The sequence below is a fragment of the Salvelinus alpinus genome, chromosome 12 (assembly GCF_045679555.1).
Source record: "Salvelinus alpinus chromosome 12, SLU_Salpinus.1, whole genome shotgun sequence".
Classification (NCBI taxonomy): Eukaryota; Metazoa; Chordata; class Actinopteri; order Salmoniformes; family Salmonidae; genus Salvelinus; species Salvelinus alpinus.
Window position 1 is genome coordinate 13,678,963 of NC_092097.1, and position 25,993 is coordinate 13,704,955.

General features: G+C 42.1%; 1 protein-coding gene across 17 annotated transcripts in view; it reads left to right on the forward strand.

The window, feature by feature from the left end:
- LOC139535567 (forkhead box protein P1-B) overlaps positions 1–25,993 on the forward strand; it is a 209,267-nt gene that overhangs the window by 139,009 nt on the left and 44,265 nt on the right. For 13 of the 17 annotated variants that reach the window (XM_071335094.1, XM_071335097.1, XM_071335085.1 and 10 more), the window contains one exon: positions 11,307–11,426. In XM_071335094.1, coding sequence (XP_071191195.1) covers positions 11,307–11,426 — 120 coding nt within the window. Of the gene's footprint in view, positions 1–10,927; positions 10,947–11,306; positions 11,427–21,095; positions 21,299–25,993 lie in introns of those variants that run through there. The other 4 variants (XM_071335100.1, XM_071335099.1, XM_071335103.1 and 1 more) reach the window with 3 other exon arrangements.

Genomic DNA, 25,993 nt, shown 5'->3' on the forward strand with positions numbered 1-25,993 from the left:
AGGTGCACACAAGGAGCGAAGGAGATGAGACCAAAACGACAACATGAGAACAAGCGGACATAAACGCTGATAAAATAATTATAAAATTTAACTTGATTCCAGCATCTAGATAGATTTATCACCTAATTGCATTCATTTCAAATTCATTCGTTTCATCAAGACAGATTATATACAGAAGCCTGTTTTTTTCCACCACAGTCGCCATTGTTCAATATTTCCATCACATGTTTATGTAAGCCTTTTAAGCTTGGCACGTAACTTAATTTGCGTTGTGATCATCTTCTCCTGTGACGTTTATTGAAGCCTGCAGCTCAGGAGGTGTCTGTGCAGTGTGCTGAAGGTGGCTTCAGGCTGATTGAAGCCGGCCAATTCTGTCGCCATGCTTCGCCTTGCATGCTAATTACTACAGGATGTTATGTTTGTTAAAAGTGCTTACATACACTTACATGACTTTCCCCATGACTTGTTGTTACTTTCCTCACAATTGTCCTCGCCAAAGTGAAGGAAAACGTGTGATTTGTGAGTAGGGTTGCAAAGGGAGGGTATATTACTGGGAACTAAGTTTTCCAGTAAACTACCAGAATTTAGTTAACTTTCAAGTTTTGTGGGAAAATGTATATGATGACATTTAGTGGCCTTTTTGGGTACTTCAGATTATCACAGGTGTCTGTAATTATCTCTGCACCTCTGTGTGGCCTTATCACATGTGAAATATATGAAATAATTAAATAAATTAAATGACAAAGCTGTAAAATATGATCCTAAATATAAACCATCAACAGTGAATAACAATGTTGTTTACTGTGAGGGTTTAAGCATGAAATATCATTTCTCTTTTTTTTTCTTTTTTTTTTACACGCTTTTATTTATTTTACTATTTCAATATTTATTTGTTTTGTCAATTTTTTGGGGTCAAACTGGTGGCAGTTGTGAAAACGTTAATATTTGGAAGAGTTGCAGAGTTAATTGAAATAATGCCATTGTTGATTATATGCTTTTTTTTTATGAATTAGGCTGTTTTCTCTTGAACCATATGGTCTATCCACTAGTAGAAACTTATGGACAATATGGACACAGATTTAAAAAGGAATACTATATATGAAGAATTTTTTTGTTTTGTTATTTAAGTATAAATTACTTTGGTAAATTATCAGTAGCTTTGCAACCCTACTTGTGAGTGTTTGAGTAATGCCATGTTAACACTAGAAAGGCAGAGGACGTCATAATCAAACCAAAAGAGTACGGCCACTCTTTTGTCTTTGCATTCTTTCGTCAGAACACTACGATGAATCATGTCAGTCCAAGCTGACTGGTGATCTGTCCAGACTCCAGAACCAGCCAGGAGATCATTCTAGTTTATGGCCAAAGCAATTAGATTTTTTTCTCTTCCTTTATTCCTGTCTGTCTGGGATCATATTACCCATCTTGGAATGACTTCAACAGAGACAGTGGTATTCCCAGGGAGCTGCCTCTCCACTGCAACTCAATCCACAGCCATGGCCAATTGGGGTCGCTGTGATTTATAGAAATATTCTTCCGTAGAGGAACTCTCACTCCAACCACACTGGGATTCCTCCACTGGCACCTCATAGACCTCATACAGGGGGGTTTACGTCCTTCAGGTCCCAGGTCAAGACAAAGGAAATCCGTAGCAAATGATGTACAGTGTGGTTTGAAATTGACATCCTTGATAAAGATTAGCAAAAATGACTATATAAAATAATTAATTAAAATACTGAGCTATATTGTATGCTCCCATTTTTTTTTTTTTTTTTTTAATATTATTTTATAGTAATGCGATTGCTCATAGAAAGAGATTTTGTTTAACAAGTAAAAACATTTTTTTTGACACCCCTGTTTTCAGTACCTTTCAATACCTCACCTTGTGGAGATAATAGAACTGAGCCTTTTTCAAAAATGTTTTATGAGTTGTAGAACACATTGAGAGGGATCTTAGACCATTCCTCTATACAGAATCCTTTCAGATCCTTGATATCTTTCGCCTGCGCTTATGGACTGGCCTCTTCAATTCAAACCACAGGTTTTCAATGGGTTTCAAGTCCAGAGACTGAGATGGCCATTGCAAAATTCAGATTTTGTTGCCAATTAACCATTTCTTTGTGGATTTTGATGTGTGCTTAGGGTTATCTTGCTGGAAGATCGATCCACTTGCGGCCAAGTTTTAGCTTCCCGGCAGAGGCAACCAGATTTTTGGCAGAAATATCACGGTACTGCTGAAGGTCATGATGCTGTTGACATTAACAAGGGCCCCAAGACCAGTGGAAGCAAAATAGCCCCATAACATCAAAGATTCATCTCCATATTTTACAGTAGCTATGGTGTTCTTTTCTGCTCAGTCATTCTCATGTGGATACCAAACCCACCGCTGGTGTGCGTGGCCAAAGAGCTCTATTTTCGTGTCATCCAACAAATGTAAGCACTTGGCGTTTGCTAAACAGCATTGGCACTTGGATTGGAACTGGTGCTTTGGTCAGATGACATGAACATAGACTATTTGGCCACGCACATGTACAGTATATGAAGCTTGGGATCAGTGTAGCTATGATAGAAGCCATTTTCTAACGTTTAATGAGTATACCACAGATAAAGGCTCAATTGCAGTAGCAACCAAGAGATGGATTCCGGATTCATTTGGCCAAATTCTGCGTTTGTGAAATCAACGACAAGCTTTGTGAAGATAGTGTGTTTTCTCTAGGGTCAGAGCACATCGTGTTATCCTACCCTCACAGCAGTGATAGGCTCCAGGCAATGTCACTACCTTTTTAGGTGTTTTTGATTGGTGGCTTCATATTTATAGGCCGACTTTATTTTGGGGTCTCAGACGGTTGAGCAGCAGAGTAGTAAACCCATAGTAGAGGAGCTGAGAAACGATCAACTGACAACACAGAAGCAGCTAGTGCCCTAAGCAGTCTGAGTCCCCCACATTTGTGTCAACTGTCTGATGCAGAATATCAGTCTCCTCCTGAAGCAGTGCTTTGTAGCGGGGCGTTGTGTATGTAATGTTACACAGGCTGTCTGTATTCATCTATATTCAGTGCCACACAAATCAGAGATTTGGGGTTTTACTGGGAGCGACTTGGGAGTTAGCTGCTCTGTTGATGAAGTTGTGTAATGTGTATGAGACCAAGAACAACAAGGCCTTCCTATTCTAAACACTACGCTATACCCGGGAGAATTCTCCTCAGAACCGTCGTTTTTGGAAGCTCCCTTTCCCAAGCACGACACTCCCAACCACTACCTGATGCAACTCCGCAGGCGAAAATGCAATAACAAACGAAACAAGGAGGATTTTGTAAGCACTGTCTAGATACCCAGCATCGTTGGCATGCCCAGGACATTTTCAGTGTTTTATCGACTTGGGGGTGGGCATCCCCAGGTGTTGCATGTTGGGAAGGGAAAGGGAAGGGCAGCGGGAGAGAGGAGCGTACAGACTGAGGTCTGCCTTGCATTGTTCCCATCTCTTTCTTTTTTTCTATTCTTTATCTCTCTCGTTTTCTCCTCCTCACTCAATCTCCCTCTCTCTTTTCCCTCTATTTCTGCCATCTAAGTGAAACCAAAGCATTGACTGCTCCCCAACTGATTTGCCTCTGTGTGACCTCCCTTCATTGGTGCCATTCACTGGCGGTGCTGAAGCAGAATGCAGCGTGGCTACCAGGGGGAGAAAGAGTGACACGCGGACGCGCTCTGATAGACTTTCCAAGTGAAGTGGATTAAATCAGCATCAGGCTAGTGGAGCTGATTACCCTGAATATGAAAATGCAGTATCTTAATGGTACATATTTTCATGAGGCAGCCCAGTTGCCTTTCATTTTGCGGCTAATATGTCTATTCTTATGAGTCATTTACTTCTTTAATTACCTTTAGCAGCAGATGCACAATGGTGTATTAATGTGAATGATTTTTACGGCCACTTTATCATACAGTGCCTGGGAAGTTGAAAGGCGTAATTGAGGTGGAAGAGAGACTCATGAGGGAAACAATATTTAGTTGACAGCTTCCCTTGTAGTCTAGGAGGGTGTTTATGAGTTTACACCACTCTAAAGCAGTAATAAACACACTATTCATTTAATAACTGCTGAATGCCAGGGATGGAAAGGTCTTCAAAGAGAGATTTTCATTGTTATTGAATCATGATAGGAAGTTGTTGTGCTATAATCAGACAAAACTGTCTGTGTGCGTGTGCGTGTGCGTGCGCGTGTGTGTGTGTGTGTGTGTGTGTGTGTGTGTGTGTGTGTGTGTGTGTGTGTGTGTGTGTGTGTGTGTGTGTGTGTGTGTGTGTGTGTGTGTGTGTGTGTGTGTGTGTGTGTGTGTGTGTATGTCTGTTTGTCCTGCCTGTGCGAAGACAGTGAAGCCATTGTTATTTTCTTACATTCGTCTAATTTAGTGTAGGTTTTGGCCCTGTTACTTTGATCGTAAATGACACTTCAGTGTGTGTGTGTTGTGTCTACAGTATGTGTGCTTTTCTTTATATGTATGTTTTTATCCAGACCTCTTTGAATAGGGGCCTTCTTTTTGCCATCTGTTGTTAAGCTGCTGGCTAAGCAAGCCTGGAGAATCCAAACAAACCGGCGGCACACAGCAAACGGAAGCTGTCAGGCCTGCATAGCTGAGCTGACCTCCCGGGCTGCCGGTCACACTGCTGTACCAGGCTCCGAGTGGAGCGCTGGGCCCAGACGGGCACGCCTGGTGGGCCACTGTTTACTCTCCGCTCTGCGCCTGCTCCGTGCCCCCTCCTCTCTCTACCCTCTCTCTTTCTGTCTCCCTCCTCCTCTCCCTCCCTTCACTCCCTGCCGTCCATCATCAGTCCCGCTCCACAACCCCCTCTTCCATCCACACTCATGTTTAAAAACTTAATTTTCTTCCCTGTTTTTCTTTCACTCCATTTTCCCCCTGAAAACATTTGTCAAGCCATTGCATTACCTGTTATGTGGAGAACAAACAAAATGGGATTTTTTATTGAAGTCAGCTTGCAACTTATATAATTGCATGCTGTGCTTTATATTGTTTAAACATGGCAATTTGAAATGTTTAGTCTTGTCATAAATATTAATAGATTAGTTGAAAAGTGCAGCAAAGGAAGGGAATATAATGGTTTGAAGTGGGTATAAAACGTTGATTTATTTATGTATTCTACATGAATTAGTTTGGAAATCTAAACATGGGTTAGAGAGTGTTTTTCAGAGGGCCTGTAAAGCGTGAGGTTTGAACATGGGTACCTGTTTTCCATGTGGAGAGGCTTTTTGGAAATGGCATTAATGACATACTTACTGGGAATCCAGCCCTGCCTACTTTGCATTACAGATAAACGGCCATAGTATTTTTTTTTAACGCAATTAAAATAAATAGACACAATCCTCCCATTGCTTATCCGGTCGCATGTTTAAGAATTCTGTCAAATCAAAGGCATTTCAATTAAAATGACACTTATTGTTAACACTTATAAGTTAATTCCATTACTATATGTTTGCACACTCAAAGCCCCCCCCCTCCTCACCCACATCCTCTTACTGGTTACAATGAGTGTCAGTAACTTTTGCAGCTTCAATAAATTCACCACCAGTCTTACAATAGACGGCGTAATAAAATACAAATAAAGAATGGCTTTCCTATCCGTAGATCAATAGGAGGGAGTTCGCCTACTGTGCTATCGTCACACCAGGAGGAGCCAGAGAGAAGGGAGCTTATTGCACAGGGCTGCAGCTGAGGTGCAAAGGGCCCCTTGTTTGGATCAGGGGTAGGGGTAGAGCCAGGGCCATAAATGTCAGGTGAGTTGAGACGTGTGCTCTCTCACTCAGAAAGTTGAGCAGAGAACCTTGACATTTAGGCCATCACCACGCAAGCCCATCGAGGCCTGAGACGGGGGGAGAAAGGTCTGTGTCTGCTGAGCAGGACTATTAAGAACTAACCTATTAGCTGGGGTTTTGCTGGCCGTCTGAGAGCACTGGTCTCCTATCTAATAAACTCCAGCCACTGAGTAAACAGCCAGCACTGGACCCTGCTCTCCTCTACTCCTCCTCTCCTCCACCGCTCTCTGTTTCCCTCCAGTCTCCACAATGGCCACAGGGATCCGGTTACACCTGCGCACACATCTTCTAGCAATTAGGGGCAATTTGTTTGAAACCATTTCACATTCAAGGTCTTCCCTGGCGTTGGGGTTGGAGGACATTGGTGAGTCGGAGGAAATAAAGAGGGCTCTCTCCTGATGCGTCTGAGCAAACACACTAGACCAGACCCTCGTTTCATTTCTCACCACCCCTCTCTCAGTGGAGCCACCCTGAATGGAGCCCTCTCACTTTTCACACAACCACCCTCTTTGACCTGGCTCACATTTTTCTATTATTTGTCTGTCAGTTTGAAATGGAGGATGAGTGTTGTTGGTCTCCTCTCTGGGCATAACGTAGCCTGCCGCTAGATTCTCATTATAACCAGCACATTTGAATTCCCCTACAGTTGGACTTAAGTTATTTGCTATTTTTTGTTTAGTTTACTCTAAGCCAACAGATTATGTAGAGAGATAAAGAAGTGCCCTTGGTCACATGTCCAAAATGTGCGTACAATTACAACGTGGTAAAAGGTGCAGGGCTGAATCAAAGCGAAGACTTGACTCTGTGGTAATTCTCTGAGCAGGGATTTGTATGGCACCCAGAGCTGGCTTAAACAGCAGGAAACCCAAAGCCTGTAAATAATGTGCAGACGGCATATAAAGACATCCACTACTCAGCCCAATCCCTTATCGCTGTTGAATAGCCCTGGGACATGAGAGCTGCTCCTGCCTTTTTCAGAGACTATATTCACTAATATGGTGTGAAAGTATATGCAGATAAGGCAGTCGTGTTTATTGAGGCAGACCCGTTAAACACAAGGGAAAGTGTGAACTTTGAACACATTTGAAATAGGAAAATAAAAGAGGATTCCAAATGACAAGGACAAGGATACCAAATTGCATCGTCTTTGTTGACGATAAGACCTTGTCTGATCCTGGAGGGTGTTTTCTAATTAAAAGTTCCTGAAGGATTTTTACTCTGTACGTTTGTGTGTGTGTGTGTTTAAATACTGTAGTTTTCCTTGTCCTAGCTCATACTGTACAGCTACAGCTTAGCCTGTACTACAAACAACCATAGCAGGACATTCTAAGGAACCGTCTCCAGTTGAACCTAGGCCTACATATACGGATTTGGCACGTACAAATATCTGAATCTGATTTGAGAAGCCTCATGTTACTCATGAGATGTTTTGCCAGATAGAAATATACACAGTTCATTCTGCTATGGTTTTAAACATTAGAATTCTGGAAACATGCAGTATTTCCCCCCTTAGCATTACATCTGCTTTTCACAATAGCAAGATTGGCTCCTGTTCCCTTTGCAACTTAGTCACCATTATCTGTTTTGAGCAGTTTTTGTATCTGATCAGTTCCACCTAATATGTCTTTTGATTTGTGCTATTGTAGTGCCCAGACAACATGCTGTTCTCCTCATTTCTCTGCTCTTTAGATGCTCCGGCCTGTCATCCGCTGGCAGTTTATCGCGTCTGGAGCTGCTTTTAGACTTGTACGTCGATCAAGGCTCAGTACCTTTGAATGTGAGATCAAAAAGAGATGAATTCCAGGGAAAGAGGGGAGAAGAGGGAGAGAGAGAAGAAGGTCTGTGTGTGAAGAGAAGAGTGGGTGCTGTGTAAACATCACAGTGACAGCTCACAATGGGTTATTTTAGCACGGCATTAGGCCTCTTCAAGGCAGCCAGCTACAGTCGCCTTGTTAAACAACAAATCATTCCTCAGCCTCTAGCCGGCCTCACCTCGGAAACACTCTGCATAGGTTCCTCAGCTAGTCCGTTTTAGCTCGTTATTTTTCAATAACGACAAAGTCATTTTGACTCATCCTGTGTCTTTTGCTCTTAAAACTATTTTACAGGCCTCCCGGGTGGCGCAGTGGTCTAGGGCACTGCATCGCAGTGCTAACTGCGCCACCAGAGTCTCTGGGTTCGCGCCCAGGCTCTGTTGCAGCCGGCCGCGACCGGGGGGTCCGTGGGGCGACGCACAATTGGCCTAGCGTCGCCCGGGTTAGGGAGGGTTTGGCCGGTAGGGATATCCTTGTCTCATCGCGCTCCAGCGACTCCTGTGGCGGGCCGGGCGCAGTGCGCGCTAACCAAGGGGGCCAGGTACACGGTGTTTCCTCCGACACATTGGTGGGGCTGGCTTCCGGGTTGGAGGCGCGCTGTGTTAAGAAGCAGTGCGGCTTGGTTGGGTTGTGCTTCGGAGGACGCATGGCTTTCGACCTTCGTCTCTCCCGAGCCCGTACGGGAGTTGTAGCGATGAGACAAGATAGTAATTACTAGCGATTGGATACCACAAAAAGGGGGGAGAAAATGGGATAAAATTTATATAAAAAAAAAATATAAAAAAAAAAAAACTATTTTACAAAGTCATTGGGTGAAACAGAGTGCCTAAACAGTCTGACTAATAAGTGATTATTGTCTGCTTGTATTTTCTCACTTTTGTCAAATATAAAAGTATTAAATAGTTTCTAGTTGATGATCAACGTAAGATCAACTTGGATGATGAGAAAATACAGTGTTGCATTGCAGTGTCACGGTTACTGTATTTCTGCTGATTGATTATAGTGTAATGTAGGCTTTTTGCCCAATTTCTTTGGCCAATGGTTCCCAGAAATGTATATCTTCATCCACGAGTGTCTAGAACTACCATGATATCCTGTTGACTCAAGTATCCTTGTTCCAACACCCCCTGTTAGTAAACCAGACACATTACACCAAAACATCTGTGTGTCATAAGTTAGAGAAGACGTTTGAATGTTGCCCTGTAGTAATCCGCGGGCTTGGCTTAAACTATTCTGTGCTCTGTTGTGCCATGCTACCTCACCAGGTAAAGTCATTCTCTCTTAGCATAAGAGCCTGCTCTCCTCTTTTCCATTATACAGCTCTGTCATTTGTGTTCTATTGTCTATTAAACTTGACTTCCTGCTGCTCATTTTACATAAGTACTGTAGACAATGTGTTTATAACTTATAACCATCAACTAATACTTACCTACGACTTGAGCTTATTGTATTACGTTGCTCTTATGCTGGATTTCTTAAGTGTTAGTAGAGCTGGGATGATAAACCAAAAATTAGCGACACCGACCAAACCGATCACTTGTTATAGGCATTTTGCTGATATCGTTCATTACGATAAGTAGCCCATACTAGAGAAATGTGAAGTTTGAAATTAAATAACTGCTAATATGGCTGATAGTTAATGGGACAATTGATGGCTACAACCATCAAACTAGTAGTAGTGCCAGCCTCACCAATGTGTCGGAGGAAACACCGTTCACCTGACGACCGAGGTCGCCCGGCCCGGCCTCCCCTAACCCGGGCGATGCTGGGCCAATTGTGCACCGCCCTATGGGACTACCGATCACGGCCGGGTTGTGATACAGCCCGGGAACAAACCGGGGTCTGTTGTGATGCATCTAGATCTGCAATGCAGTGAGCCCCCTAGTAGTAATTGTTTAATGGATAATTAAAAACAAACTGTGTTGCACATTAAATATATACTTCGGGATTTTGGCAGTGAGGCCCTCTATCAACTTCCCCAGAGTCAGATGAACTCGTAGATACCATTTTATGTCTCTGCGTGCAGTTTGAAGGAAGTTGCTAAATAGCGCTAGTGCCATTGCTAGCTAGTGTTAGCGCAATTCCTAACTAGCGTTAGCGTTAGCATTAGCTCATGAAACTACCTCTAACTTTTTCCATGCTGGACACAGAGATACATTTACATTTAAGTCATTTAGCAGACGCTCTTATCCAGAGCGACTTACAAATTGGAAAGTTCATACATATTCATCCTGGTCCCCCCGTGGGGAATGAACCCACAACCCTGGCGTTGCAAGCGCCATGCTCTACCAACTGAGCCACACGGGACCAGGATACAAATGGTATTCACGAGTTCTGTCACAAGAAAAGGGTATACTATCTTTTATGAATGTGTGGGCTTGAGGTTTTCCTCTCACAAGAGAGAGAGAGAGAGAGAGAGAGAGAGAGACATGCCAGGAGAGTGGCCCCTGTAGCCTGTGGTCATATTCTTGCCTCATGATGTCATCCCACAGGCCTGTGTTAGAGAGGGGTCAACATATACACACAGACCAGCGCACAGCTGTTTGCCCCCGCGTCTGAGCTGAACTCCCCTCTCATCTGTTCCTTTATAGAGCTTTAACAGGCCTACAGATCAACTCCTTATCCTATCACTCTCTCTTCCTCTTTCTCTATAACCCGTTCACCATACCCTCTTCCTTCCGATATTTCACTTTCATACAATATTTCACACATTCCTCTTACTCTTTCACACGTTTCTTTAACTTTCCATCTTACATCCTCTGAGCGCCTCCCCCTTTTTCTTCTTCCACATACCGCTTTTAATTTGACTCCGTCTGGCAATCAACCTAACTTATCAAATAATTGACTTGAGGACTATAACTCTGCTGTGTGAGATGGGCTTGGATGTGCCCCCGACTGTTTGTTTAAGTTTGTTTAATTGTGGGAGTAAGCGTCTGAGGAACATGGAAAGAATGAGCCCAGTTATTTACTCAGATGTTTTACTGGTGTAGGTGTGAGACTGGCGGCTCACTGTGGGAACACGCGCTTGCTTTTCTTGGTATCAGTGTGGTTTTCATGACCACTGTTTTTCCCAGCTCCCCGGCTTTGTTTGTTCTGGATGGCATGTTTGATTATTTATCGTAAGGGAAAAGGGAGTAGCTGGAGCAATAAACATGTGACTGCACTGTATTTTGTTTTCCACTGAGAAGGCCGTGTCCTTTAACAGATATTTGGAGCAGCAATAAACCTTTTATTTGCTTTCTGGAGGGGGGGGGGGGGACAGAGGGAGAGGAGGATCAAAAAGCACCGATCTCTTTTTCTGTTTACTGTAAGTGCCACTTATCAACAGAAAAATATTTTCACTGGCCGGTTGCTATTGATTTTTGTCCTTTTTTATCCACAAGTTTGTTTTGTCAACTGATTCTTGTTTGTGCGTTGAGAGGAAACTATGGAAATGTGTTTGAACGAGGCGTGGACGGAAAACATTTTTATAATGTCCGTTTTGTTTTGTTGTCTATCTGCAGTCCGAGAACACATTGTCGTTTGGGTTACATCTGTTGTGTTCAAAACAATACAATTGGTCTCAAGAAAATGGTTGAGCCCCAAGACACAAGACAATAAAATATCTTCTTTTAGTTTGAATGTTGTTCCTTTTTTTAACCCACCATCATTTTAATCTCTATTCCAGGCTCTCCAAGTGGCTCGACAGATCCTTCTACAACAACAACAACAACAACAACAACAACAGCCTCAGCAAGGCACCGGTCTAAAATCCCCCAAAGGCAGTGAGAAGCAGCCAAGTCTACAGGTACTACAACACACTCTCATACAGTATTTCATGTTAACAACATGCAAACGGTATTGTTTGCTGTTGCACCAGTCAACTGTCATATTGTTACTTCCTGGTTGTAAACCTCAAGACAAACACAAGCGGTTGGACGGTTGTAAAAGTCACTTATTAAGTTGAACAATGGAGTGCTGAACTTTCTTGATCTTTTCTATGGTACACTGTGTGCTGTTTTCTTTCTGTCTGTCGGGGGGGATGCACCAGGCAACCTGCATAAACAGGAAATTAAGAGAGGCAGAGCGAGTGACGGTTGTAGACCAACCACGCTCGTGTGTCTGTGTGTTCGTGGGTGGGGATTGCAATGGTGGTCAACAACATACATTTCAGACTGTGACACTTTAATGATATTACTATGTAGAAAAGACAGGATTGTATATAGCCTAGACTCACAGAAATCAGCTTCTGAGAAATATTTATGTATTCTATTTATTTTATTTTAATTAAAGCCAAGGCAATAATGCACACATGCAGTATTTGTGTTGCGGGTCGAGGCCTGTTGTAGCAGTGGTAAGTATGTGATAGAAGGATGAGTGGCCTGTTTATAGGAAGGATGAAGAAAAAGAGGATAAAGGATGAGAGATGGGAAGATGAGGTGAGGGTTCCAACTCTCCAGCAGAGATCTGAGCCTGGACATGCTTTAGGAGCTATTTGGTCTCTCTCTCTCTCGCTCTCTCTCGCCTCTCTCTCTCTCTCTCTAACACTCTCTCACTCACTCACTCTCACTCTCACTCATATTGAGGATCAACTGTTTTCACCACTAGCAAGAGGGGGCACCAGGGAGCAGACGGGGTGTGCGGATGGGGTGGGGGGTGAGAATTAGTGGGTAAGGGATGCATGGAATTTATTTGGGTAGCCTTTGTGATTTTTCATCTTTTCTGCTTTTGAATAGGAACAGCTATCCGTATCTGATGCAATATTTACGTTAATTTCAGATCAGCCGTTTGAGCTGCCTCAGATGCGTATCTTTGTTTGAACAAGGAGGGGTTGTTTGTTTCAGTGTGAAATTGCAAACGACTTCAGGGCATATTTGGTAATTAATACGAAGGCCTGTTCTGTATGTGTGTGTATATCTAATATTTAATACCCCCTTTCCCAGAGGAGGCCCTTTTTAATGAGCTATTGTAGCAGCTAGGTCTAATGTCAGGTAGTGAAAGAGGCTCTTTGTTGTGCAGATGTCTCAGGAATAGCTCCAGCGGATGAAATATGACTGTGCTGACCTTTCAGTTGTGTGCGTATTTGTCAGGATTCAAATAAGTTGAAAGGATCAAACTAAACAGTTTCCCGAGTCAGGCTGGGAATTGTGCAGCAGAGGTCAACAGTGGGGGCCACATGGAGGATTCCAGCGTACAGCCAGTTGTTGGTACGTAGTGAAGTACTAGACCATCTCCCGCAGACAAAGACAAAATTAAAATTCTAATTTATTAATGTATACAGAGATCTTGCCCAACCTGTCACTCAGCTATTGAAAAGAGAGCCTGGGCCTTTTTTCTCTTCTCCCTGCCCAGTACTTGTGAAGAGCACAGGCTGGCTGGTCATACTATCTAAATAAAATGCTAAATTGCCTCCTCTGTAGTGTTGTAGGCTATGTAACATTTTTCCTATGTTGAAACTGTCATAATGAAAAGCCACAAGTCCACAAGTGTTTATTTATCTCAGAGTAACAAACTCCACTAATTAAATACATAAATTCAATGGCTGTGTTCGTACATAATCAGAATGTGTGTGTGCATGAGTTTATAATATATTTGGTCTTTCTGCAGTGGAGCAGCCTCTTTATTCAGACACTTTAGCTAGAAGGACAAACCCACACATAGAGAAAGCACTAGAAGACCCCTTTAGTGCAACAACATTGGCATTCTCCACAGCATACTTGGGGATAATGATTTTTCTATTGAGTTGGAACAGGTCATCAAAAGACATAATACAACAATTATGAGCTATGTAGTAAGCTGCCACCCCAGAAAAGCACCTGATGTGTAGAGCTGTGTATAGCTGTCTGCAGTGAGGGGCCATTCATCTTGGCAGTCTCCCCATTAGACAGAGAGAGATGCATGACCTCTGTGACTCACTCCAATTCATTTTATTCAAGTCAAAAATAATGAAGCGCAGAATATCTGAAACATCAGAAAGAAATGACCTGCATGGAAGCGGGGAGAAAAATCAAGCAAGCAGGTGAATCCTTGATCAGCATGAAATGGCTCTTTGGTTTTATATCTCCAAGAAGGGGGGGGGGGGGGGGGGGGGGGGGGTTTTAATCTCCAAACCCCCCAATGAAACTTGTAGACAAGATGCCGCATGTCCTGCTTGTATACAGTTACCCAGGGCCTTTAATCAGACTAAATCATACAAACAACTGTTAGCAGGCTGGAGAGCAGCGTAACATACTTGACTGGTCAAAAAGCGAGTAAATTACTGACAGAATGACACATGTAATTAAACGAGTCCATGCCACTTTACCTCGTGCTTCACACCTACAGTGGCGCAGGACGAGAGCAAGCAACTCCCACCTCGCTAATTAGCATTATCAGTGAAATGGTAGGGTTTGACTCATTAGTTCCATGTGCATTTAATTAGAGGCTGGCTGAAATTGGATTTAACTTATTACTTTTTCATGGATCACTTTCTTGTCATCACTTCAAATTGGATTGCAGCCCCAGGTAACTAATTATGCCAGCCTCAGGATCAGGAGTGGAGAAATAGGTCATTAGGAACAACACTGTCGGACCCTCGCTGATAGTCCACTCACACCGTGGAGCGAGAAGGGGGGAAAAAAGAGTCTCATTTGTGGCATTTCTTAGGAGCCTGCTCAGTTAACTACACCACGCTGCAAGGCATCCTGGGTAGACACCCAGCGCCTACAGTGGATTATGTGACATGAAGCTGGGCTGAAGATGTTATGTCAACATGGTTCCTGTGCCATCTGCGTAATGCCCAGATTAGACTTGTTCTGTTCCAGGTCTGAATGGTGGCCTTGATGGGCCTTCATTATTCATTATTCATGTCACTAGTACCATTAGGTACTGTTAGGTAGGCTGAAAGCCAACCATGGTTCTCTATATGAACCCTCAATGAAGAAAGTTCACTTTTATTAGCCAGTATTGGCAGCTCAGAAAAGACAATCCTGAGAATGTGTGTGTATTAGGACTGAAAACAGAACATGTTAATGGTTTGACAAATGCCCAGTCCACCTATTAGGGGTATTTTTATAATATTTTTGGTTGTAGACAGATTATTTGTAGCACAGGCAAATGCGTCACATAGGGCGGCAGACTACAGAAAAAAAATCCCTTGTTGAATCTTTGCGTGTTCTCTGAAAACAACATGTAAAGATCAGTTCTTTCATATTTCTACTGAAGCTGAGTCCTTGAAGCTTGTGAGAAACGGAAAACAAGAAAAGAGAAACAGCTTTTTTATCGTTTCCTGACTTCCTCTGTTCACTGAAATGATGCGTTGGCTTCCTTTTTATTTAAATGAAATGATCATGATTCGTCTGATAGGTCATCTTGTCAACATCCTCTGATCAATTTTGCATTGAACATTTCCGTGATGTCAAGGGAGCAGTGCTTTTTATTCTTCAGAAATTGGCAAAATATGGATGGGAAAAAATCCAGGTGAATATCTTGGTCTCTCTCTCTCTCTCTCTCTCTCTCTCTCTCTCTCTGTATCTCTCTCTGTATCTCTCTCTCTCTCTCTCTTTCTCTCTGTATCTCTCTCTCTCTGTATCTCTCTCTCTCTCTGTATCTCTCTCTCTCTCTATTTTTCTCTCTGTATCTCTCTCTCTCTCTCTCTCTGTATCTCTCTCTATCTCTTTCGGTCTCTCCCAATCTCTGTTATACACCATTGTGCACAGTCTCACAGAGGGCATCTCCAGGTCAAAAGTTAATCTTTTCAGTTTTACATGAAGAAAGCCTTTTAAGTTCTGCCTCCCCTCCGCCGCTCATATCCTTCATTTATGGTCTTTGGGGCAACGTGGTGTGACAGAATGCAGGGGCCAAATCTCAATCTTGACAGGGGATGAGAAGCCCCTGGCTTTCTCTACTTCTGTTTTTTGTAGTAGACCCATGGCATTGTCCTGACACATGCACACCACAGCGCTCCAAGCTGTAAGTCGTTAGGCTACCGGGCCGGGGCCTGCCGGCTGGACCTCAGCCAGGGGTCTGAGGCGATCAGAGGCGGTGTTCCGAGGCGCTCCCTCCCGCAGCCCAGCCGCCCTGTGGCCCAGAGCGCTATCCGTGGTGGCGGGCGAGGCGACAATGAGCCCGGGCTCGGCTCACTTTGGCCCCCTGCCCAAACAGGAAGGCCAGCTGAGATAACGGGACAATGGAGGTGAGCGCATCCACTCTTTGATGAGTGCCCAAGGTGTGGACCCCAAATGAGCCAGGTTTCCCGTTTTAAACAGACACGTTCGGGTTCAGACGATCAAGGCCAGTGTGGTTGGATTCTCCTTTCAACAGTCAGTAAACAGGGACTAGGCCTACTCCTTGTTTTGAACTGGGATTAAAATGGGAATGTTCTGACAGATACTGTGTTATTAGAGAAATCAATCTTTTTCAAGTTCAACAGCACAGTTAAAGATGTTTTTTAGGTCCAGAATCAAATCACATATGTCTGTGGGTGTGTATGTAAGTGATGTCTCTGTCCTTTTGTGTTTGTAAAAGCTCTCAAGGTGATGTGGTAATGAATTCTTATTTGATATCTTTGTTGCTTTGAGGTGATTTAATTCGCCAGGAATGATCAACCCAGCGCTGATCCCTGCATCCATGTGTAACCAGGGATCAGGATGTCTTTTTCACCCCTTGTTTTTCTTGTCATATTGTAAAAATGTATTATGTGTACTGTATATATTAGAAACAGGTTTGGATAATTCGGTCAGAATGAAGTCATCCCTTGTATTTCCAGGCAGTCTGTTCCAGCCTGTTAGTAAGCCTCAGCCATCCGATGACTGTCGGCCTGACTCCAGTCACAGGGCTTTAAGCCACTGCCATTTTCAGGAGCTTTTTATTCTGAGGCCTGATGTTTCCCTTCAAGCTCTATCCCCGTCTCTCCCTCCCCCCAAATCTTGTATCTTTAAATCATTCTCCGCCACAGTATCTTGATGACAGCCATGTGTTGTTTGGAATGATTCACTCCCCCTTTAGGGGGATAATGGGTAGATGTATGGACTGTAAGGACAGAGCATTCATATCCATATAAAAAAACATCCACTCAAGTATCTCACGCATCTCTACATTTATCATAACCGTTATTTAACCAGGTTAGTCTCGTTGAGATAAAAATCAATTTTTCAAGAGAGACCTAGACCATGACAGCAGCATCAACACATCAGTATCAGACAGTCAGGCACATGACATCAACCAGATGAAAATGACATCATCACAATAAGCAGTACATCAGTAACGAACACGTACGTGACACAAGTCAGAAAAACATCCGCGTGCAATAGGGTCAAGCGTCAGAGCTTCACAACTATACAACTCGTACATGATTTATTTTTTATTCCTCTAGGGACTTCAGGTCCTGGAGTTTTAAGTTGGCTTGGAAGGAAGTCCAAGACCAAAGGCGATAACTGATGAGCATTCTTAACTGACGCTTAACTGACCAGCGTGCTTCGCAGGATTAAAATCTGGCGTATTGTGTACACAGATACACAGTCGGTGTTATCTACTCACCCTGTTTTACTCATATGGTCTTTAGAGGGGGTCTTTAGAGGGGGTGTACATTCCTGAAACAATGTATGAGAGATGTTCTGGATTGAGTGACACACCATAGATACTTATATTCCTTTTGGGCACTGAAGAGTACGTGTTTATAGTCCACGCCCTGGTAATTCATGTAGCTATGACTTGTTTCTGGATACCAAATACTTGGCACGGATGCACTCGAGTACCCAAAATGTACTCAAACTAAGTATTTTTACCATGTTGACATAATACTGTTTGATAAAGATGACTATTTGACTGCTCATTCCTTTTGGCATCATTCAATTATAGGATTCGTTTTTTCCTCAACAAAATGTCATAGTAAGGTGCTGTACTTCTTAATATAGTGTCTGATTCAAAATATCTCTATATGAATCAATTGTGAAAGAATACAGCACAAAATTTCCCCACCCCCCTAAATTCATGTTGCACATCGCTGCAGATGTTCTTGTTTTGACTAAGCGAAAACCACAGCAGACAGAACACAAAGAAACACAAACTTCGTCCTATGCTGGCTGGCATATCACCTCAGGAAATATTTATAAAATACAGACTCCAAATCTCCTGAGTTAACAATGTGTTCTTCAATGCCTGAGATTAAAAGTAAATATCCAAACCAATAACACAATAAATCCTTGTAACACAGTTTAACAGGCTTAGGTTACTGGTAACTTTCAAAGTTTACCAGTAAACTACTAGAAGTTTGGTAACTTAAGTTTTTTGGGGGAATTTTATCATGAAATCTAGTGGCCTTTTGGGGTCTCTGTAATTATCTCTGGCCCTCTGTGTAGCCTTATCACATGTAAAATATATACAATAATCAAATAAGATTTTTTGTTTTAAAAAATATATATATAGAATGACAAAGTTGTAAAACATCCTAAATATAAACCATCAACTTATGGAATACCATTGGTGTTTAATATGAGGGTTTCAGCATGAAATATCCTGTATATTATGTCAATAATATGTCTTTGTTGTAAATGTTTTGGCGCCATATCGGTGGCAGTTATAAAAAATACAATATTTGGAGAGTTGCAGAGTTAATTGAAAATAATGCCATCGTTGATGTAGATGCTTTTTTCAAAATGGTCTATCCACTAAACACTCGTGGACAATATGGACACAGATATAAAAAATGAATATTATATATGAATAAAAATGTTTTGTTTATCAAGTTCAGAATAACTTTTAATTAACAGTAGTTTTGCAACCCTAAACAGGCGTGACTAAAGGAGTCCGCATTCCCATCCGAAACAGTTTGTTTTCGTCTTCGGCAAAGGTTTATTCGCTCGAAGTCAGTAGCTGAAGTCTACGCCCCTTCGTTGGTGATTGGTCAACAGTAAGGAATCTTCAATTAAGTTTTTATTGTCATTCAGAGAGAGACAAATTATTTTCATGCAAATGTTTTCACTTGAGAAATACTGCACAAAACATCGTAGTTAGATGTAAAATCTTATTGACACAAATGCGAAAATGAATGACAGATTTCATTAGTTCTGTCTATTTTGAGTCTGCATCATCTCAAGATGGACAAACAATACTATTGCCACTTTTTTCTCTTGAAAAGCCTGCAACATGTATAATTTTTAGGTCTGGCATAGATCACATTTTACATTGGACGTAAAGTTACGACCCACTTATGACCAACTGGTGCAACCAGCCCCTGGATCTGTAAACAATGATTTACTTTTCTCAGACAAGAGGGAACCAAACAATGTTTGCTTTCTCATGATTAAAGTTAAGTTTACACATTTTTTTCCAGTATAAGGCAAAAGTTTTTGTATACAGTTTATATTTTTATTTGAATTGTAAAATGAGTTAGATATATCTAGATACTGTATGTATTATACCAATGTTGATATGGCTTAGAAAGAATGTATTCTCCCACTTTGTTTATTAATAGGAGCTGTGTAACGTGAACTGTGTCATCGTCTTTAACCCCAGAACAAATCCCTAGTCAGAACACCAGACGTTAACTCATACTTTCACTGTAACTCAGGCAGGAAATTGAGTATTTTATTATGTCATCTCCTTACTGTGTCATACGCATAAAACTGAAAGCTCAAGGATATTGATGATCCTCCGTGTTGATAAAATGTGTTTGTAAAAATCTATATGTATCACATCGTTACATATGTGTAATTACTGTATACAGTGCAGGCTCAGGCAGAGGATGAGAAGAGTAGAGTGGGAGGGGGAGAAAGGGGAGGGTTGAACTGTATATCTGCTAAATTTATCATGAGGCCTTTGGGAGCATTGAAATGAGAACAGTGACCTATTACTGCTAAGAAGGTGTTTTATTGAGAATATGCCGACATGCAACTCCAGGGAGATACTGGGGAGAAGAGTGTGCCCAGAGCTGATACCACGTGTGTGTGTGTGTGTGTGTGTGTGTGTGTGTGTGTGTGTGTGTGTGTGTGTGTGTGTGTGTGTGTGTGTGTGTGTGTGTGTGTGTGTGTGTGTGTGTGTGTGTGTGTGTGTGTGTGTGTGTGTGTGTGTGTGTGTGTGTGTGTGTGTGTGTGTGTGTGAGAAAGAAAATAAAGAGCTTTTTTTCTTCTACTTAATTATTCACTAAGATATGTATTGGAATTGTCACTTTTGACACTTGAGGTTTCCCAGTCAATAATTTATATAGGTCACCCGTCTTAGCAAAGCTTGTTGTTAGTTATTAGCAGATGAAGGCAGTGGATTGTTAAGTACGGGCTGTGTTTGGTTTACCAGTGTATTTGTGGACTGGAATGTATTCCATGAGCATTCATCCTTAGACAAACTTTTAAAGACATTGATATGAGCAGTTTTGTTATGGCCATGCTTTTCTTTTTTTGTGTTTATTGACCTGGTCATTAGCTGAGTTACGTGTTAATCCTGATTTAAAGGATTATTTTCATGTCTGAAGTATTCCATAGTTATGGCTCATCTGAAACATGCTTGAATTGATTAAGTGTATTATCAGACAATACAGACATATTTATCACGGTTTAAATATCATTATTTCAAAACCAGGAAAAATACATGTAGACATGTTTTCAAATATCTATTATCTCTCGCCTGTGCAGTTCATACATATCCAGTAGGGGGCAGAGTCCTGTTCACCTGTTTTCTCTTTTATATACTAGGTGCACATGGGTGTTTAACCATGTGAGGATATTATGACAGCTAATTCCTCTTATCGTGATTAAGTAGTAGTGATACTACCAAAGGTAGTACTATCTGTTGTGTAGTGAAGTATTAGGACAAGTGGTTTTAGTAGTTTGTAGTGTCATCAAAGAGTACATCGAGTTTATTGCTTACGTTTACAATTTAGACACAAAGGGCAAAAGAAAATTAAAGATCCCCTGGAAAAAGAAAGTGGTGATAGGGTCACTGGAAAATCAGTTTCTTACTAAGTACACACAAACTTTAAAAAACGAAACAAAAATATTCAACAAACAACACATTTACAATAAAAAAAGCATTTATTTTAGACTGAAATGTTTGTGTATGGTATTGTCCAAAAAAAGATATCAAAAATAAACAACAAGGCATCTCAATTGTTTGTTGTTATCAGAATATAAAATGAGTTTGTCTCTTTGTCCTGGCGCTGTAAACAATTCCTTTTACCAGAACAATAAAGCTTCTCATAGCAGGCTAGATTCTTTCTTTCAGCTGGATAGCTGTGTTTACTTATCTGTTGTTTAATTAAAGGGCCTCTTTTCTTCAGACGTCCATTGTTTCAATAGCGCGGCCGGAGTTTCAGCATGGGTCAAAGGGTTAACAGCCGTCAACTGTGGCTTTTTTTCTTTTTAAAGGGGCCCCACACAAAGGCATGGTTTCACCTGCAGCTCGGCCTAAGGCTCCCTATTGTGTAGGCCATTTGAATTGATTATGTTTAGGGGGCTGGTTGTGATTGGTGGAGAAGGGCGTGGTTGATTGGATAGTTTTTTATCTTGTCAGCCAGGGAGCAACCTTGTGCGTGCAATCTGTCTGTATCCCGAGGAAGGCTGGAGACGCCACAGCACAGCAGTGTCCGCCTGCCTCTTTGCCTGCCTTCCTGCCTCTCATTCTCTCTCTCCATCGTGCTCCTCTCCGCTCCACTCCACACTGCACGGCCCAGCTCTCTGTTTACCCTGCCAGCTAAATGGAGTTTGTCAGGTTTGTCAATATGATTGATTCTGCAATTTTGCCAGCTTTCTTGTGTAAAACTTGACAATTTAATTTGTCCAGGGAAAAGAAAAGAGGGCTTTTGTCTATCTGTTGTTGTTATATCATTGTAATTGGTTCATTTTATCATGCAGTTTGTTTAAGGGGAGAACAGATCCAGGTTTTAGTGTGTTCCGTAGGTAGGGACAGAGTACAGGCTTGCCCTGAAGGCTGTTACACTACAGGCATGTGTGATTTGTGGGGAGAAGCTGTGTTTTTAAAGATATGTGTTTAACTGCTATTAGTTGCTGATGCCATTCAGAGATCGAGATTTTCCTTTTGCTGAAATGTGCTTCAACAAATGAAACGTTTCAGTGTTTGGTTTATTTGTTTGTGTATTTAGTTACAGTTTACATGAAGTTAACACTTTACATTAACTTTCACTTTAAATGAAGTTGTAAAGCCAATTTAGATACTGTAAACTGTAGTAAATATTCCAGTTGTGTTGGTTTTGTTTACAGTCCTGACGCTGTACTAACCTGATAATCAGGATCTGGTACTTCAGTATGTGTTGTTGAAATATGGAAAGTTCTAGGAAAAGCAGTGGGGCATGTTTCTATTTTAGACTTGAAGTTGTTTATCACATATTAGTATTTAGTATATTATACATCCCAGTGTGTAGTAGGTACATGTAGCCCTCAGCTTCGCTAGCGCTTGCTGTTGTTGTTTAGTGTAAAAGTGTGACATTAGATATTCTCAGTTTGTGTGTGTTTTTTGAGCTGTGTGTGTTTTTTGAGCTGTGTGTGTTTGTGAGCTGTGTGTGTGTGTGTGTGTGCCGCTCAGACTTGGCTCTCTCTCCGGGCTATCGACAGTGTTCCTGTCAAGTGAGAGAGGCAGTGAGGTGATGGGGGGGGGGGGGGGGGGTGATCCTCTCCTCACTCTGTCACTTGAAATTAAGGGAGAGGGAGGCATATCTCTACATTTGACGTCGTCACTACGTAACCATTTTAGCCCGACTCAATCATTCTAAATGTCAGCAGCGACAGTTTTCCTGAAAAGTTTTTTGTGTGCGTGTGCCCACGCGTCTGTGTTGTAAAGGGGGTGGGGAATAGAAATGAGTGGTGAAGTTGAACCTCTCTACACCAACTTCCCCCTATTTCCCTGGTGGTACATTTGAACCCCACGAAACACCCCTTAGGTATTCGACTGAAGACAGTTATTGACTTTGTGGTGCTGGTTTAACTTTTAATGATGTGAGAGCCTCCAGAGTCTTCCAAAATGACATTTTCAATTAATATATTAATGCATGCTTTGAAAAGACCCCCATTTTCCTCACTTTTAAGGCTAGTGTTTTCACCCTCTACCCCCTCTGCCATGTTTGTACTGAGCACCAGACTGTGTCTGAGGAGCCCTGGCGTTGGGAGGGAGTTTTCAGCAGCATCGTGTGTCATGGTGGTAGAGTGCAGAGTGGCTGAAGGTGTCTGGCAGAGAGGGGCCGGTGGAGGTACACATTAGATGTGAGGAAAGTGAAGTCTAAACAGCCAATGTGCACCGTAATGCTGTGCAGCTGCATTTTGGGAGACCTGGAGTGCGAGCTGATTAGGTTGACAGTTTGTAATCAAAGTTGATTTATTGTTCATTAGTAGTGCATTAGCCCTTTCGGGCAGGGCCGTTATTTGTCCAGTGGCCTGTCAAGGCGAGAGGCTGCCAGCACCTGTCATTTCTAAACCATGACATACTGTAGGCAACCAGATATTACCCTGTACCCAGAGAGGGGGGCACGGGGCCAGCGAGAGCCCACAGCACTCTGGGATATCCTTTACAGGACTGGCCACTGCTTTGCAGTGTGAAGTGAGTGAGGGGGAATAGTTTAGCGATGATATAGAAAACCACCAGCTGCTTTCTGCTGTTGCTGCTGACTCCTCGCTGGATTGAGGAACGTTTTGACTTGAAAAGAGCTTTTGTTCAGTTTCAAGGTGCATTACTGCTCAGCGCGCTTGTTCAAAGCCTGCCTCTATTTCAGATAGGCGAATGAAGTCAAGATGTTATGTATTTCATGGGTAGAGATAGTCAGTTAACAGTATGATTATATGGTGTATAGACAGTGACGGGTGTCAAAAAAAGTATAACTAGCCTATATTTGCCAATTGTCCTGCACAACTAGAATGTATTATGTGATACAGTGTTGATTGCTGCTGGGCTCCTCAAAGAAAAAAATAAATGCTTTATTTGTCAAAGTAGTTGTGGAATAATTCAGTAGGCAGTACCAAGATATAAGCAGAGGCATACGTGTTGGATCTCGATTTATCTCTCGAAGGCTTTCACACACACTGTAAGCCAGCTGCTGACTTCTCCCGTTTTATTATTATTAATTGGCCACATGGTTTTTCTGACTCACAAAAGACGACAACAACACAAGCCGGCGTAAAAAAGCAACACAATTTGTGGCCCCTTGTCTGCCGCCATGGAAACAAGGATTAGGTTTGCGTTGCTGGTGTGCAGAGTATGCAAACAATCTGCATGAGGATGTCAGGCATTGTCTTTGGGTACATTTTCATTTGAAGGGGATTTTAAAGGCTGTGATCTTAATTAAATCTCAACTGACTCAAATAATGCATCTGAAGGCACGCAGTGTTGCGTAACGGTGCTGAGCTGGTAAACCATAAATCACGCACACAGAGGGACGCAGGAAGAGAACAGAAGAGGGGGTTCTGGTGTTGGGTGGGGACGCACGCGCCAGGTCTACGACAAGGTGAATGGGATGGTGAATGGTGCTATTGTAGGCAGTAGAGTTGTCATCGCATATTTTATTTTTGTAACTTGTCTCAAACTTGCCTGGTAAGTGCCTGAAAATCTACATATGGGGGTGTGGCTTGAAATGTCAGAACGTGTGAGATGTTATCAGTGAAAATGGAAACTGGAACCCTCATTTAAAAAATGAATAATTTGTCTTGTAAACTTTGCTGGATTTCAGTGTTTAGAATTTTTTAAGTCACTCACTTCAAAGCATAACTTGCATAATTGTACACAGGTGTAGTGCCATAATTTGTGTTATATCACATCATTTTAGTGCACATAATTTTTGTGCAATACAGATGTATCTCTATCAGTGAATACAGTGGAACATAAATACACTGAAAGAAATCATCCTCTAATTAAGTAATATACTCTTACTACAGCCAACTACAGGAGATGGCCCCCAGTGATCATATTTAGCTGTGTGATGACTGTTTGAATAGCAGAGACGTTACGCATACTCTCTGTTCCTCTCAATTCCTGAGACAGTGTATAGTGTGTGTGTCAGGGTGGGGACCATGCCCTCTGCTCTGTGCTCAGCAGTGGGCACCTGCAGTGGAGGCCTCCCTGAGTGTGGGAAAGAGATGACACCACGCAGCTCAGCTGTTATAGTTAGGGTGAGAGGCTCGCTCACTTCTCTGTGTAGTTTGTTTGTTTTACGGAACGCTGGCCCAGCTTTGCTGAAAATGTGTTTGTTTGTGGTTTAAAAGTGAATTAAAATGCAATCTTGAGTTTTGTTTTTACAGTTGCTGCGTATCGTTTCGATCCCCTCGCAGAATAGAAATAGCAAATGGGGAGAATATGTGACTGTGATTATCCTGTTTATTTGAACTGTAAACATTTTTTAAAGCAGCTTGAATTTGGATGACAGAGAAGAATTAGTTAGGGCTTAACTGAACCACGATGGGTAGCTGTTACCTTGGGTTCATCATCATGCATGTTGTAGTCTGGGACTTCATACATTGGTTATTGTTTAATAATAAACAATTATATTTTTATATGTATATATATATATATATATATATAGTAATACACACAAACAAAAATACAATGTAAGAAACAGATATTCTTTCATTGACCCTTTTTTCCCAGCAGAGAAAATGTGCTTGACATATTCTCCATACCGCTACCCACCTTCAATGTTTCAATAAACCTAAACGAGTCATGAAAAAATGTGTCATTCCGATCTTGTCGAGGACTAATTATGTTCATGCATCACTTCAATGCGATGAAATCCTCATTTCGGAGACATTTTCACGCTCGAGATTATATGCTATTCAAGACGGAGCGCTGTTACTTTTCCAATGTCTCAGGCCAAGGTAAACCAACAGCATCAAACAGGCTGGGTTCTATGATTTCTCAAGGGCTTGTTATTTTCTACTTCTACATTCTATTTGATGTCCTTACAAAACAAGATGACACCAGGGAGCAAGATATAAAAGTTAGATTTTTTTTTCTCCTTTTCATCTAACCTGTTCCTTCATGGCCAGTTTAATATCAGCCATGGTCTCATTGAAGTTGGCCTCTTTTTCCTCTTTCTATTCTCCTTAATTGCCCCTGTATCACCAGGAGGGGGAGGGAGGCTAGCCTTATGCCTGGATCTGCTTCTCTCTCTCGCTCTCTCTCTCTCTCTCTCTTTCTCTCTCTCTCTCTCTCTCTCTCTCACCACACTTTGACCTTTGCCTTCTGGGGATAACGCTGGTTGGAGAGGGTCTTCATTAAGTGTGAATCAGTGAATTTCCGACATCGTCAGATGTGTGGCCAATATTTCCTCATTAGAATATCATTTCCGTGCTTGTTCTCGATGGTGGCGCACAAAGAGAAGTTGGCTTAGTGTCTTTTGAAGGAGGCAGTCCTAACCAGAGCATAGGCTCCCATCACTCTGTGCTGTGCCTTCCCTTCACTCTGAAC